The 10,148-nt window shown below is 35.6% G+C and overlaps 1 protein-coding gene across 1 annotated transcript; it reads left to right on the plus strand.

The window, feature by feature from the left end:
- The first annotated feature begins 617 nt into the window (after positions 1-617).
- On the plus strand, positions 618-8,697 carry LOC101295852 (MATE efflux family protein FRD3-like). The gene is made up of 14 exons (XM_004306486.1): positions 618-653; positions 4,736-4,839; positions 4,962-5,083; positions 5,177-5,599; positions 5,695-5,888; positions 6,041-6,176; positions 6,808-6,904; positions 7,005-7,105; positions 7,192-7,355; positions 7,503-7,574; positions 7,691-7,807; positions 7,910-8,005; positions 8,110-8,231; positions 8,371-8,697. The coding sequence occupies exons 2-14, from the start codon at positions 4,763-4,765 to the stop codon at positions 8,432-8,434; spliced, it is 1,785 nt and encodes a 594-aa protein (XP_004306534.1). The 5' UTR covers positions 618-653; positions 4,736-4,762; the 3' UTR covers positions 8,435-8,697.
- The last annotated feature ends 1,451 nt before the right edge of the window (positions 8,698-10,148 follow it).

Genomic DNA, 10,148 nt, shown 5'->3' on the forward strand with positions numbered 1-10,148 from the left:
AAGAGGTTATTGGGAATCCTACGTAGACCTCATTAGCTTGCAAAAAGCTAGCTATACTGTTTGATACCAGATACAAGCACTTCTATTCTCCTTCATCACAATCTATGTAGGACAAAAAAAGATTGAATCATTTATATTTTTCCTTCATCCCGTATATAGTTTATATGGCTAGCACAGCTTACGTTGATTGTGGACTGTCCACCTTTTCCACAATCTAAACAAACTCATCCGTGAGTTTCCTGCATATTTGTCCAGATTATGTATCTATCTGGCACTCGAGGATTGGCATCAAGTACTTCTACATTAAATTGGATCTAAATGAGTGATCTCTTTCTTAACCCTTAAAAAGGATTAAACTTTTTCGTCTGTTTCACCCTTGAGCCTTTATTTATTTTTCTATTTCTGGGAGAGGAATAGGACTTAGAGATCCGAGTGGAGAAGAGAGCTTTATTAATGAATTAATGGCGAGGTGGAGAGGGAAGAGAGTATCTATAAAAAGGAAGGTATATGGGGCTCTGTACAGGTGAGTGTGTGTGTGTGTGTCTGAAGCAAAAGGCCAAGCCAGGAAGTAGGTGAACCCATCGAGCTTCGCAATTTTGTTTCCTCTAGCTGCACAGAGCACCGTCGTATATACGAGAGAAAAATATTTTAAGGTATGCAGTTGCTGGTTACTTGTAAAATGATAAAAGCACGTACTACTGGTTTTCTTTTCTTCCAATCTACATTCCCAAAGCTAGCTAGATCAGTTCAATTTTCTCTTTTCATATATCAGATCCTTGCTCTGTGTTCCTTGAATTGCTTGGTTCTCAAGTGAGCTGGTTCCTTGTACGTGTCGCAGATTAATTTGCATGCATTATCTTTTCTAGCGCACACACACTTTCATGAACATATATTATATATCGATCTGTATATATACTTCTAAATTTTACACGCACACCTGATTCGATTCAATTCCTCTATGTTTTTGTTTAACGGCCGGTCCGAACGTTATATATTGAACGGATGCATGGTAACTGGAAAATTCAGTGAATGTTTATCAGGACAGTGTTTTTAGCCGGTATATATGACCATGCTAGGGACATGATTATTCATAGAATGATAGAAAACATGAGTTCATTTCAAGTCAAATGGAAGCATTAGTAATCAACTAATTAATCATGCATCTAGATGCATAAAAGTTTCTCGTAAACCTATTTGTGTCGGACGAATACGTACACAGAGGTATTTGCAACTTTAAAGAAGAAGGTTAATTTTGTATACGAATATTTAGAACTTAAAATTGTTTGATATGTAAAGATTTTTCGCTCACTGCAACACCAGCGCCATATCGCATGCACAGTATTACTGTTCTGCAAGTTGAGAAGAAATAAGATATTCAACCTCACACAAACTACGTACGTACCCGATTACCGGCCGGGCACCCGTAATCCCGTACTGGATGGTCAAAGTACGGAAGAGTCCAAAGAGACCGATGACTCGTTTGTTCTTTGAGCTAGGTCCCTATATGTCTCCAGTAGTCATTGTATGCAATATATTAGCTAGTTTGAACGAAGGAAAACTCTTGTCCCCAGTTAAACCTGGATCGCATGCCAAAGATTTTTCTTTGGAAATCCTTATCACTCCTGGCCTTTTCCTTCAAGGCATCAACAATGCTGCTTTGCTTATGTAGCTTCCACTACTGATCACAATGTATTTGACCAACTCCATTACCAGGCCATCATATATGTTATTGGGTTAATTAGTACTTGGTACGTAAACGAACAACCCCCTGCTATTAGGTTTAGTATAGTTACGTCTACTTCTCAAATTTACATGCATAAACACATTATTCGGTTCAATATGATAAAACCCAACTCTATTCTTGAAACATTTTTGTTAAAAGTTGCATTGTTATACTTACCCTTATTTTGAATCTAAACCCTAACTCCAAAATTTTAAACTCTAGATTCGATCTATTGTGAGGTGCGGCCGTGCGGTGTATAAGAGAAATTGTGTTATTGTTGATATGAAAATATATTTTGTTTTATCGATATTTAGTATTCTTTTTTGATGATAATTTATAAAGCTTTTCTAGACGGTGCCAATTTTTTAGCTAAATTTATAAATTATAAAATAATTTTAATACAGTCCCTAAAATTTTGGAATTGACAACAATTGTACGTACCGACTACTGACCATATGTAGTCCGCATCCCTAGATTATATAAAACCTAGTTTCACACAAGGGACAGGTCGAATATTGGTTTAGTAGGAACGTTCGCACAGACATGGACAGAAGAAGGATCATGATTCACCATATCTTCTGTCTTGATAATTGAAGTATATATTAGAAGACGCCTACCCGTAAGGCTCCTGGTGATATCAGGGGCTTTGAACAACCAAGGAAGGCTTCGTGAAGAATCGAAGTTCTGACTGTCCTTTCCCTTTTCTGCTTTCTGTCTTTAGCCCATCGTAGCTTTCTGTCTTTTACCTAGTTCAAGGTTTCCAAATTCCAAATGGCAAATGAATCCATCTTATTACGATTGTAATTAAGATGCGGTTATTGTCACCCTATCATCTTTTTTGTTTAAACTACAAACATTTCAGTCATTGAATAAATATATTATTTAAAGTGTAAAATGAGTAGGATGGAAGACTAAAGACATAACCAATTAAATTAACATTGATCATCACACTTCTTTATCCATATCTGAATCTTTTACTCTTCTTTTATTAGTGTTAACTTAATCAAACCTCTACAATACCTTTTTGAACATTCAAATTTAAAACACAAGAAATAAACATTAGATCATTCTCTTCTCAAATCAAGGCTCACAAATGTTAAGATACTTTTTTTTTTCTTTTGAAAGAAGGGCTGGTGAATGCATGTTAAGACACTTTAGACAGAAGATTAGACGAACATTGTAATTAATTACAAATGAAAATTGGAAATAAATAAGATTATGATTTTATTAATTAAGAAAATTCCATCAATGTTTTTTATTGCTATAATCTATATGAAGAGATTTCATTAAACATAAACTTTTAATTAAGTGGATATGTCATGTAAAGATATTTCTGAAAATGTGTGAGATAAGTTAACAATGAAATCAAAATGTATGGTGTAATCAGCAATAGCCACAAATAAGTGAGCAATAGCCACACTCTTGAGTGTGCATGAGTGTGGCTTTCAGAGGCTAGATCCAACAATACTCACATATGAGTGTGACTTTTTCCACTCATACCCCGCCAATAGAGTAAAAACTACAATACTCTCCGATTCCCAAACTTTCATGTCACCCACCTCCCACTTCCGCAATCGCCGACGACCACTCTCAATCGCTAGTACGTCTACTCTTTCAATCGTAGAGGCGCCAACTGCAGCTTACTCGACTTGAGTAAGTTTGATGAAGTGATTGTTATACGATGATTGTTGATCACTTAATTTGTTGATTGTGAAACTGTGATTTGTTCCTATAGCGGTTGACAATGAGGTGGTAATTAATGGCTTAAAGATTTAGGGTCTCGTAAGATGTATTCAGTTTTTATTTATATGAATTTTGTATTGTATTATATCTCATTTTATGCATATACATTTGAGGGTAAAGCTTGCTACATCCTCTTATCCACTTATCAAGAAGGTGTGTGTGTTTTAATTAAGAAAATTTCTCGTATATATCGTCGATTTTCATTGCAAATTTTTTTTTATGTGTTTACAACTAGCCCAAGTGACATTTTTATCCTACCTCATCACTGAATATACTTTGTATATATCTAACAGGCATGTTGCGTGCTCAATCAAATGCATATATATATATATATATATATATATATATATGAGAAAGAACTATGTCTAGATTATGTTGTCAAATTGTCTGCAAAGAAATTTTTCATTAAAGGAATCGATGGGACACCAAAGACCTTTCCTTTTCCTGATTTAAAATATGAAATTTTGCCCTTTAATCACTCATATATCCAAAGGAGCAAGATAGAAGTAATCTTTCTTATTGTTAAATGGTCTTGACCAACTTGGAAAATAGATAGTGAGGTCTACAAAATGAAATTGCCAAATGGGAATGCATATCATACAAACGTAAGAAATTGGATGTGAGTGTCACATGATACGTTATGTTCAAACAACCACAGTCGTCTATAAATTTTAGAAAACTTTAACGAGTCTTTATAGATTTAAATATCTTGTATTGTGTATTTTAGTTAAGTTATGAATTTAATAATAAATTATAGCATGACATAATTCATCCAAACATGTCTGGTTACACTCTATGAACTTTAACAGTGCCTGACCTTAAATTTCTCCGCAAAGGTTCGTCTTTTAAGAATAATGAAAAATAATAATCATGTATTGAGGCTTGCATGTATTCACTGATGTTGCATATAGAAAACAACACAACTGAGGTAGGTTCTATTCTATCACCGATTATGCTCCTATAAATCTACTCTGAACTTCTAGCACTATTTTGTACCTTCTGTGTCACCTTCTTGGCGTTAATTCTCAAAAGCTACTGACATATCACCCATTGTTTGAAAATTGAAATCGAACTTATTTGACCTTCCTTGTCAAGTAAGTGGGCATTTCATTTTCATGTTTTCATAGGTTGTAGTCTATATTTTTGGAATTTCGACAACTTCCGCTTGGTAGGAGATTGTGTTATCTCACATCATCTGCAGTTATATATAGCTTAGATTGTGAGAATAGTATTTTGACAACATCAGAAACACTTCAAACTAATTTGCAGCAACTATCTTTTCAAACAGAAGTATAAATGGGAGAGGAGCAAGATATGCATGAACCAGTGAGCTTTTGGAAGATGCCTGTTGGTGTTTTCTTCAGGGATGCAAGGTACAGTTCCTGTTTCTCTTTATAAATTTTCAAATTGCTTTTACCATTGATTATAGAGAAGAAAAAGAAAAGGATCAGTGCATGTGAACTGATTGATCGATATATGATAAATGCAACCGCAGGAGTGTTTTCAAATGGGATGTGCTTGGTAAGGAGATACTGCAGATTGCAGTCCCTGCTGCTCTGGCTGTAGCTGCTGATCCTGTCGCTTCCTTAATCGACACAGCATTCATTGGTCATATAGGTATGCATACTATGTTTTCTTGATTTTTTTCTGGCATGCACTATACTTTTAGGCATCCAATCTTAGGATAAATTCTTGATTTTCGGTTTTCAGGTCCAGTGGAACTTGCAGCAGCAGGAGTATCTATTGCCTTGTTCAATCAAGCTTCAAGGATTACTATATTCCCACTTGTCAGTATCACCACCTCCTTTGTTGCTGAGGAAGATACTGTAGCAAAAATGAAAATCAAGTCAGGAAAAGGCCAGAAATTGAGAAAGGGTTCAGACATGATTGATGACATGGAAAATGGGGTTGCTAAACCAAGGTCTGAGACCAAAGAGCCTGCACTAGATGATGCAAATGACGAAGCCGCAGAAAATGGCAAGTACCTGGAAAATGATGAAGACACAGAAAATTGTGAGAACTCAGACAGGGGACTAGATGAAGGAAGTGAACCAAAGAAATCCATACTGGAAAATGCTAAGCTGGAGAATGGAGATAAAGGTGATCTCAAAAACAGTGAACCACAAGAAAATGGTACTCTTTCAATCCCTCAGTCAAAAATTAATGAACATCCTGAACTACTACTGTACGTGATTGTGTCATTTAGTATCGGTTATTTTATTGATCAGGTCCCAAGACAAGTATTGAAAACGGTCCATCTGTTGTTAGGAGCAAAACTAAGAAGACAAAGATGAAGAACAAAAAGCGTAACATTGCTTCTGCATCAACTGCACTCATCTTTGGAGCAATACTTGGCCTCCTGCAAGCTATATTTCTCATGTTAGGATCCAAAGTTTTGCTTGGTGTGATGGGTGTGAAACATGTAAGTGGATTCAACTAATCATTGGGTTCTATCATGCATTCTTTGTGTCATACGTCGCATATCTTTTGCGTGATCCATAGTAAAAGATCAGCTATTCAATCATCCTTATTGAATCTGGGAAGTATTTACATATCTTCTTATGTATCGAGCAGGACTCCCCTATGCTAAGACCAGCATTGAAGTACTTGACAGTAAGGTCCATCGGTGCACCTGCTGTTCTTCTTACATTGGCCATGCAAGGAATCTTTCGAGGGTTTAAGGATACTACAACTCCTTTATATGTCATTGGTAGGCCTAAAATTCTCTTCTGATATATTCGTCCTACTTCTTGCCCTTCAATATCGTTAAACACAAGAAACTAGCTAAGGATAGCCGTATATAACTTAGACTGTAGTAATGGACAACTCTTGTTGGTTCTTTACTAGAAGATAATGTCTTAGTGATATATTGAGTTGTTGACAACATTATAGTACAGATTGATAATAGAACATGCTGGTTGAGAAAACCATAAACATGAAAATAATATGATCTAGACATACGTACAACTTCAGAAAAGCAAAAGTAGTTTATCTTTTTGTATCTTTGGTACTAAACGAAAAAGAGTGCATGTGAGTGTACTGGTTTCATGTGATGAAAAATAACAATAAACATGTCAAGGAATCGGCAGAAAATGAACAAGAGTATGCTACTATTCCGATGGATATTAACTAGTTGTTGAATAAAGGGCTGACATCGTTATATCAAAAAAGAAAAATATTCTGAATATGCTACTATTCGTATCATTGTAATCTGTTTACTTCAATGAAAGGCTGACATCGTTATATAAAAGAAACTAGTTTTTGAAGAGTAAATGTTTTCTGTTTTTAAACTGATGTAACTGCACTCCAACTTCAGTTTTTTAATTTGCTTCATTCTTTAGTTGCGGGTTATGCAATTAACATTGCCTTGGATCCAATTCTCATCTTCATCTGCGGTTTGGGCATCAGAGGTGCAGCTATTGCACATGTTCTTTCTCAGTGAGTAGTACATCTTTTTCTTGGAATTCCTTTAAGAGCTTCCATAGAGTGTATGTCATTTTTGTTATATTAACACGTACAATGTTTGGTATTCTTTAAGGTACTTGATGGCACTGGTCCTCTTCTTAATCTTAATGAGGAAGGTTAATCTCATGCCACCAAGTATCAAAGACTTGCAGTTTGGCAAGTTTCTTAAGAACGGTAATTAATTAGCTTATTCATTCATTTTAGTTGCTCTCTTTGAAAAGTTCTTATCATCTGAAGTAGTTATTCTTGGAAACATGCAGGTTCTCTCTTGTTGGCTAGGGTGGTTGCTGTGACATTTTGTGTCACCTTAGCAGCATCTTTGGCAGCACGGCTCGGTCCAACTCCCATGGCTGCATTCCAGACATGCTTACAAGTCTGGTTGACATCATCCCTTCTTGCTGATGGGCTAGCTGTTGCAGGACAGGTAATTATTAAGTTTAGTTTACTCATTTTATAGTTATCAAATCAGAAAATTTTGTGTTATTATTTTTTTTCGGACCTGAGTTATGCTACTTAAGTATATGAGCTTCTTCATCATACAACCTATTTGTTGCTGTCTCCTGCTCTATAGGCTATCCTAGCATGTGCATTTGCAGAGAAAGACTACAAAAAGGCCACAGCTACCGCAACTCGGGTATTACAGGTATTCAAGTTTAACCATTCATAGATACATAGATTTTCAACCTCCATTGAGAATTTTCACAGGTCGGAATTTCCTTCTAGTTCATATTCTTTTTTCTTTTTTTTTCCTTTGTCCAGATGGGATTTATCCTTGGTGTTGGACTCTCTCTTGTTGTTGGAGTTGGTTTGTACTTTGGAGCTGGAATCTTCTCAAGAGATGTCAATGTTTTGCACCTTATTAAGATTGGCCTTCCTGTATGCCTACTTTGTTCATCAAAAAGCTCGTAATTTAGTATCTATATTTTTTTATAATGTACAATAATTATTCAACTAATTTATTTTCAACACATCTCCTAGTTTGTTGCAGCAACACAACCAATCAATTCCCTCTCCTTTGTCTTTGATGGTGTCAACTTTGGAGCATCTGACTTTGCATACTCTGCATATTCCTTGGTAATGAAGTCTTGCACCTTCATCAATTCTTATTGTTTCCACATCCTGCAGTTTTCTTCTTTGTGATTAACTTCTGTAATTAATAATTGGTTATTTTCTTTCAGGTTCTGGTGGCCATAGCAAGCATTGTTTCTTTGTTCCTTCTCTCTAAATCCGATGGTTTTGTTGGAATATGGATTGCTTTGACCCTATATATGGGGTTGCGTGCATTTGCTGGCATATGGAGGTAATTATGCAACAAAAAATGCTATAAGAATCGTATTGTAAATTCACTCGAATGTGATTGAAATATGCAGTCCATCAAGCATATGATTTTCATAAGGAATCAGTTGAACTGAGGTTGCTGATACTATATATGTTTGCAGGATGGGGACTGGAACCGGACCTTGGCGCTTTCTCAAGGATCGTTCCTCACCACAGCTTTCATAAGTCTAGTGAAATAGGAATTAAGACAGTGCATTACCATGATTAATCTGCTTTATCATCTTCCAGTCAGTACGTTATATATATAGTGATAATTTTCCATCATCAGCTATCCCCATTTCATATCATGGTGACATCTGAAAGACACTGGATTAATTTGAATGTATCGTTGTTGTACTGTAATTTCACACCACCATTGTATCCGATAACTTTTCTACAGGAGATGCATGAAATTGAAGGGAATGACAAATCCCAGCTTTTTAAGTCCCTGTTATTTAATCTCTCTATTTCTCTCTGCCCTAATATTTCTTAGTAGGGTGTTTTACCTTATTTTGATCAAGAGAAGAAATACATTGACAATGAAACTGTTACAATGAGTGTTTGGGAAATTCTGCTAGCTATACAGATCTGATATAGTCCAAATTAGCTTAGGTCATTCTCTTGCTTTGCAAAGTTAGCAACTGAATAACCTGCACCCAAGGTTACCTCTTTTATAGATTTGGTTGAATCCAAATTTTGGAATTGAAGAATGAATGGCACTAATTTTTATCTCATTGTACTAGAATTCTTCAGAGTTTAACAGTTTTTTTTTTTTTTAAAGCTAAAAGACTAGTTACAAGACAGATCCCCTAGACTCCTAGAGCATCCAGCTCTAAAGAGATCAAAGTTAATAGCAGAACCAAAATTAGAAGGAAATTAGCTTCGAATCCCAACAGCTAGGCCTGTTAAAATGATGGCCGCAAAGTTTGCCTCATGAAGGACATGCTGGAAAGATATATGCTGAAAGGAATTAGCTATGAGCTTGATGTCCTAAATTAGCTGAAGGAGCCTCCAATGACACTTCAAGGCCAATGGCCAAGCCCTATGACTGAGTCGCCGCCGGATGAAGAAGTTGCTCTCTAGAGTTTCCTCTGCGCGGCTGTGAAGAGGCATTCAGGGCAACACTCAGTCATTTAGATATCAGAAATATTAATATAGACCACCCTCAATAAAAAAAACAATGTCAAGTAAATTGCAAACAAACATGGAAATTTAGTGAAGTTGCGTTGTTAGAGCATCTTTAGCAAACTCTCTACTTTGACTCCTTAGCTATTTTAGAGAGCGTGTTTAGCTTTTTTAGATGTTTTAGGAGCTCCAGCAGACTAGCCAAACTTGAGCTATTATAACTTTTAGCTATCTCACTAGCTATATTTGGTTAGCGAGATAACTCAAATAAGGCTAGCTATAATTTATTACATTTCTTTTAAGATATTTTAGGTGATATATAAATACATTTAGACTATTTAATCTTTATTTGAACAATAATATTAATGTGATACTAGCTAAAATAGAGAGCATTGATACATACACATTTCTAAAATGGTTAACCAAAATAACATTTTAGCTAATTTAACTCAAATATAATTCACATTACTAAAGATGCTCTTACATACAAAACTTCTTCGATAGCTACATATATGTTGTCCGTTTTAGGTCTCTTGCTTACTGTTTTGTTCTAATTTTATCGGATGTCCCCTTCACCAGAAAGGAAAACTGATTTGGTACGAAAAATAATAATGTACAGGCCTAATTGCTATCTACCTTACCCTCCTGAGTCCAAAAGAGAAATAATAGAATTATTTTTCTGACACCTGCAACTACGTTCAAAGCAATCTTGGAAATATAAAAGATCTTGCCTACCAATTAGGGTCAAATTCCCTTGTCAAGAAAATGATAGAAA

This window comes from Fragaria vesca, linkage group LG7, assembly GCF_000184155.1.
Source record: "Fragaria vesca subsp. vesca linkage group LG7, FraVesHawaii_1.0, whole genome shotgun sequence".
Lineage (NCBI taxonomy): Eukaryota > Viridiplantae > Streptophyta > Magnoliopsida > Rosales > Rosaceae > Fragaria > Fragaria vesca.

What these genes read in the sequence shown, in the direction of transcription:
- LOC101295852 (XM_004306486.1), top strand. Translation starts at nt 4,763, where the DNA reads ATGGGAGAGGAGCAAGATATGCATGAACCAGTGAGCTTTTGGAAGATG. An exon ending in TGGCAAGTTTCTTAAGAACG is followed by an intron (nt 7,106 to 7,191) that starts GTAATTAATTAG and finishes GGAAACATGCAG; the next exon opens with GTTCTCTCTTGTTGGCTAGG. An exon ending in CATACTCTGCATATTCCTTG is followed by an intron (nt 8,006 to 8,109) that starts GTAATGAAGTCT and finishes ATTTTCTTTCAG; the next exon opens with GTTCTGGTGGCCATAGCAAG.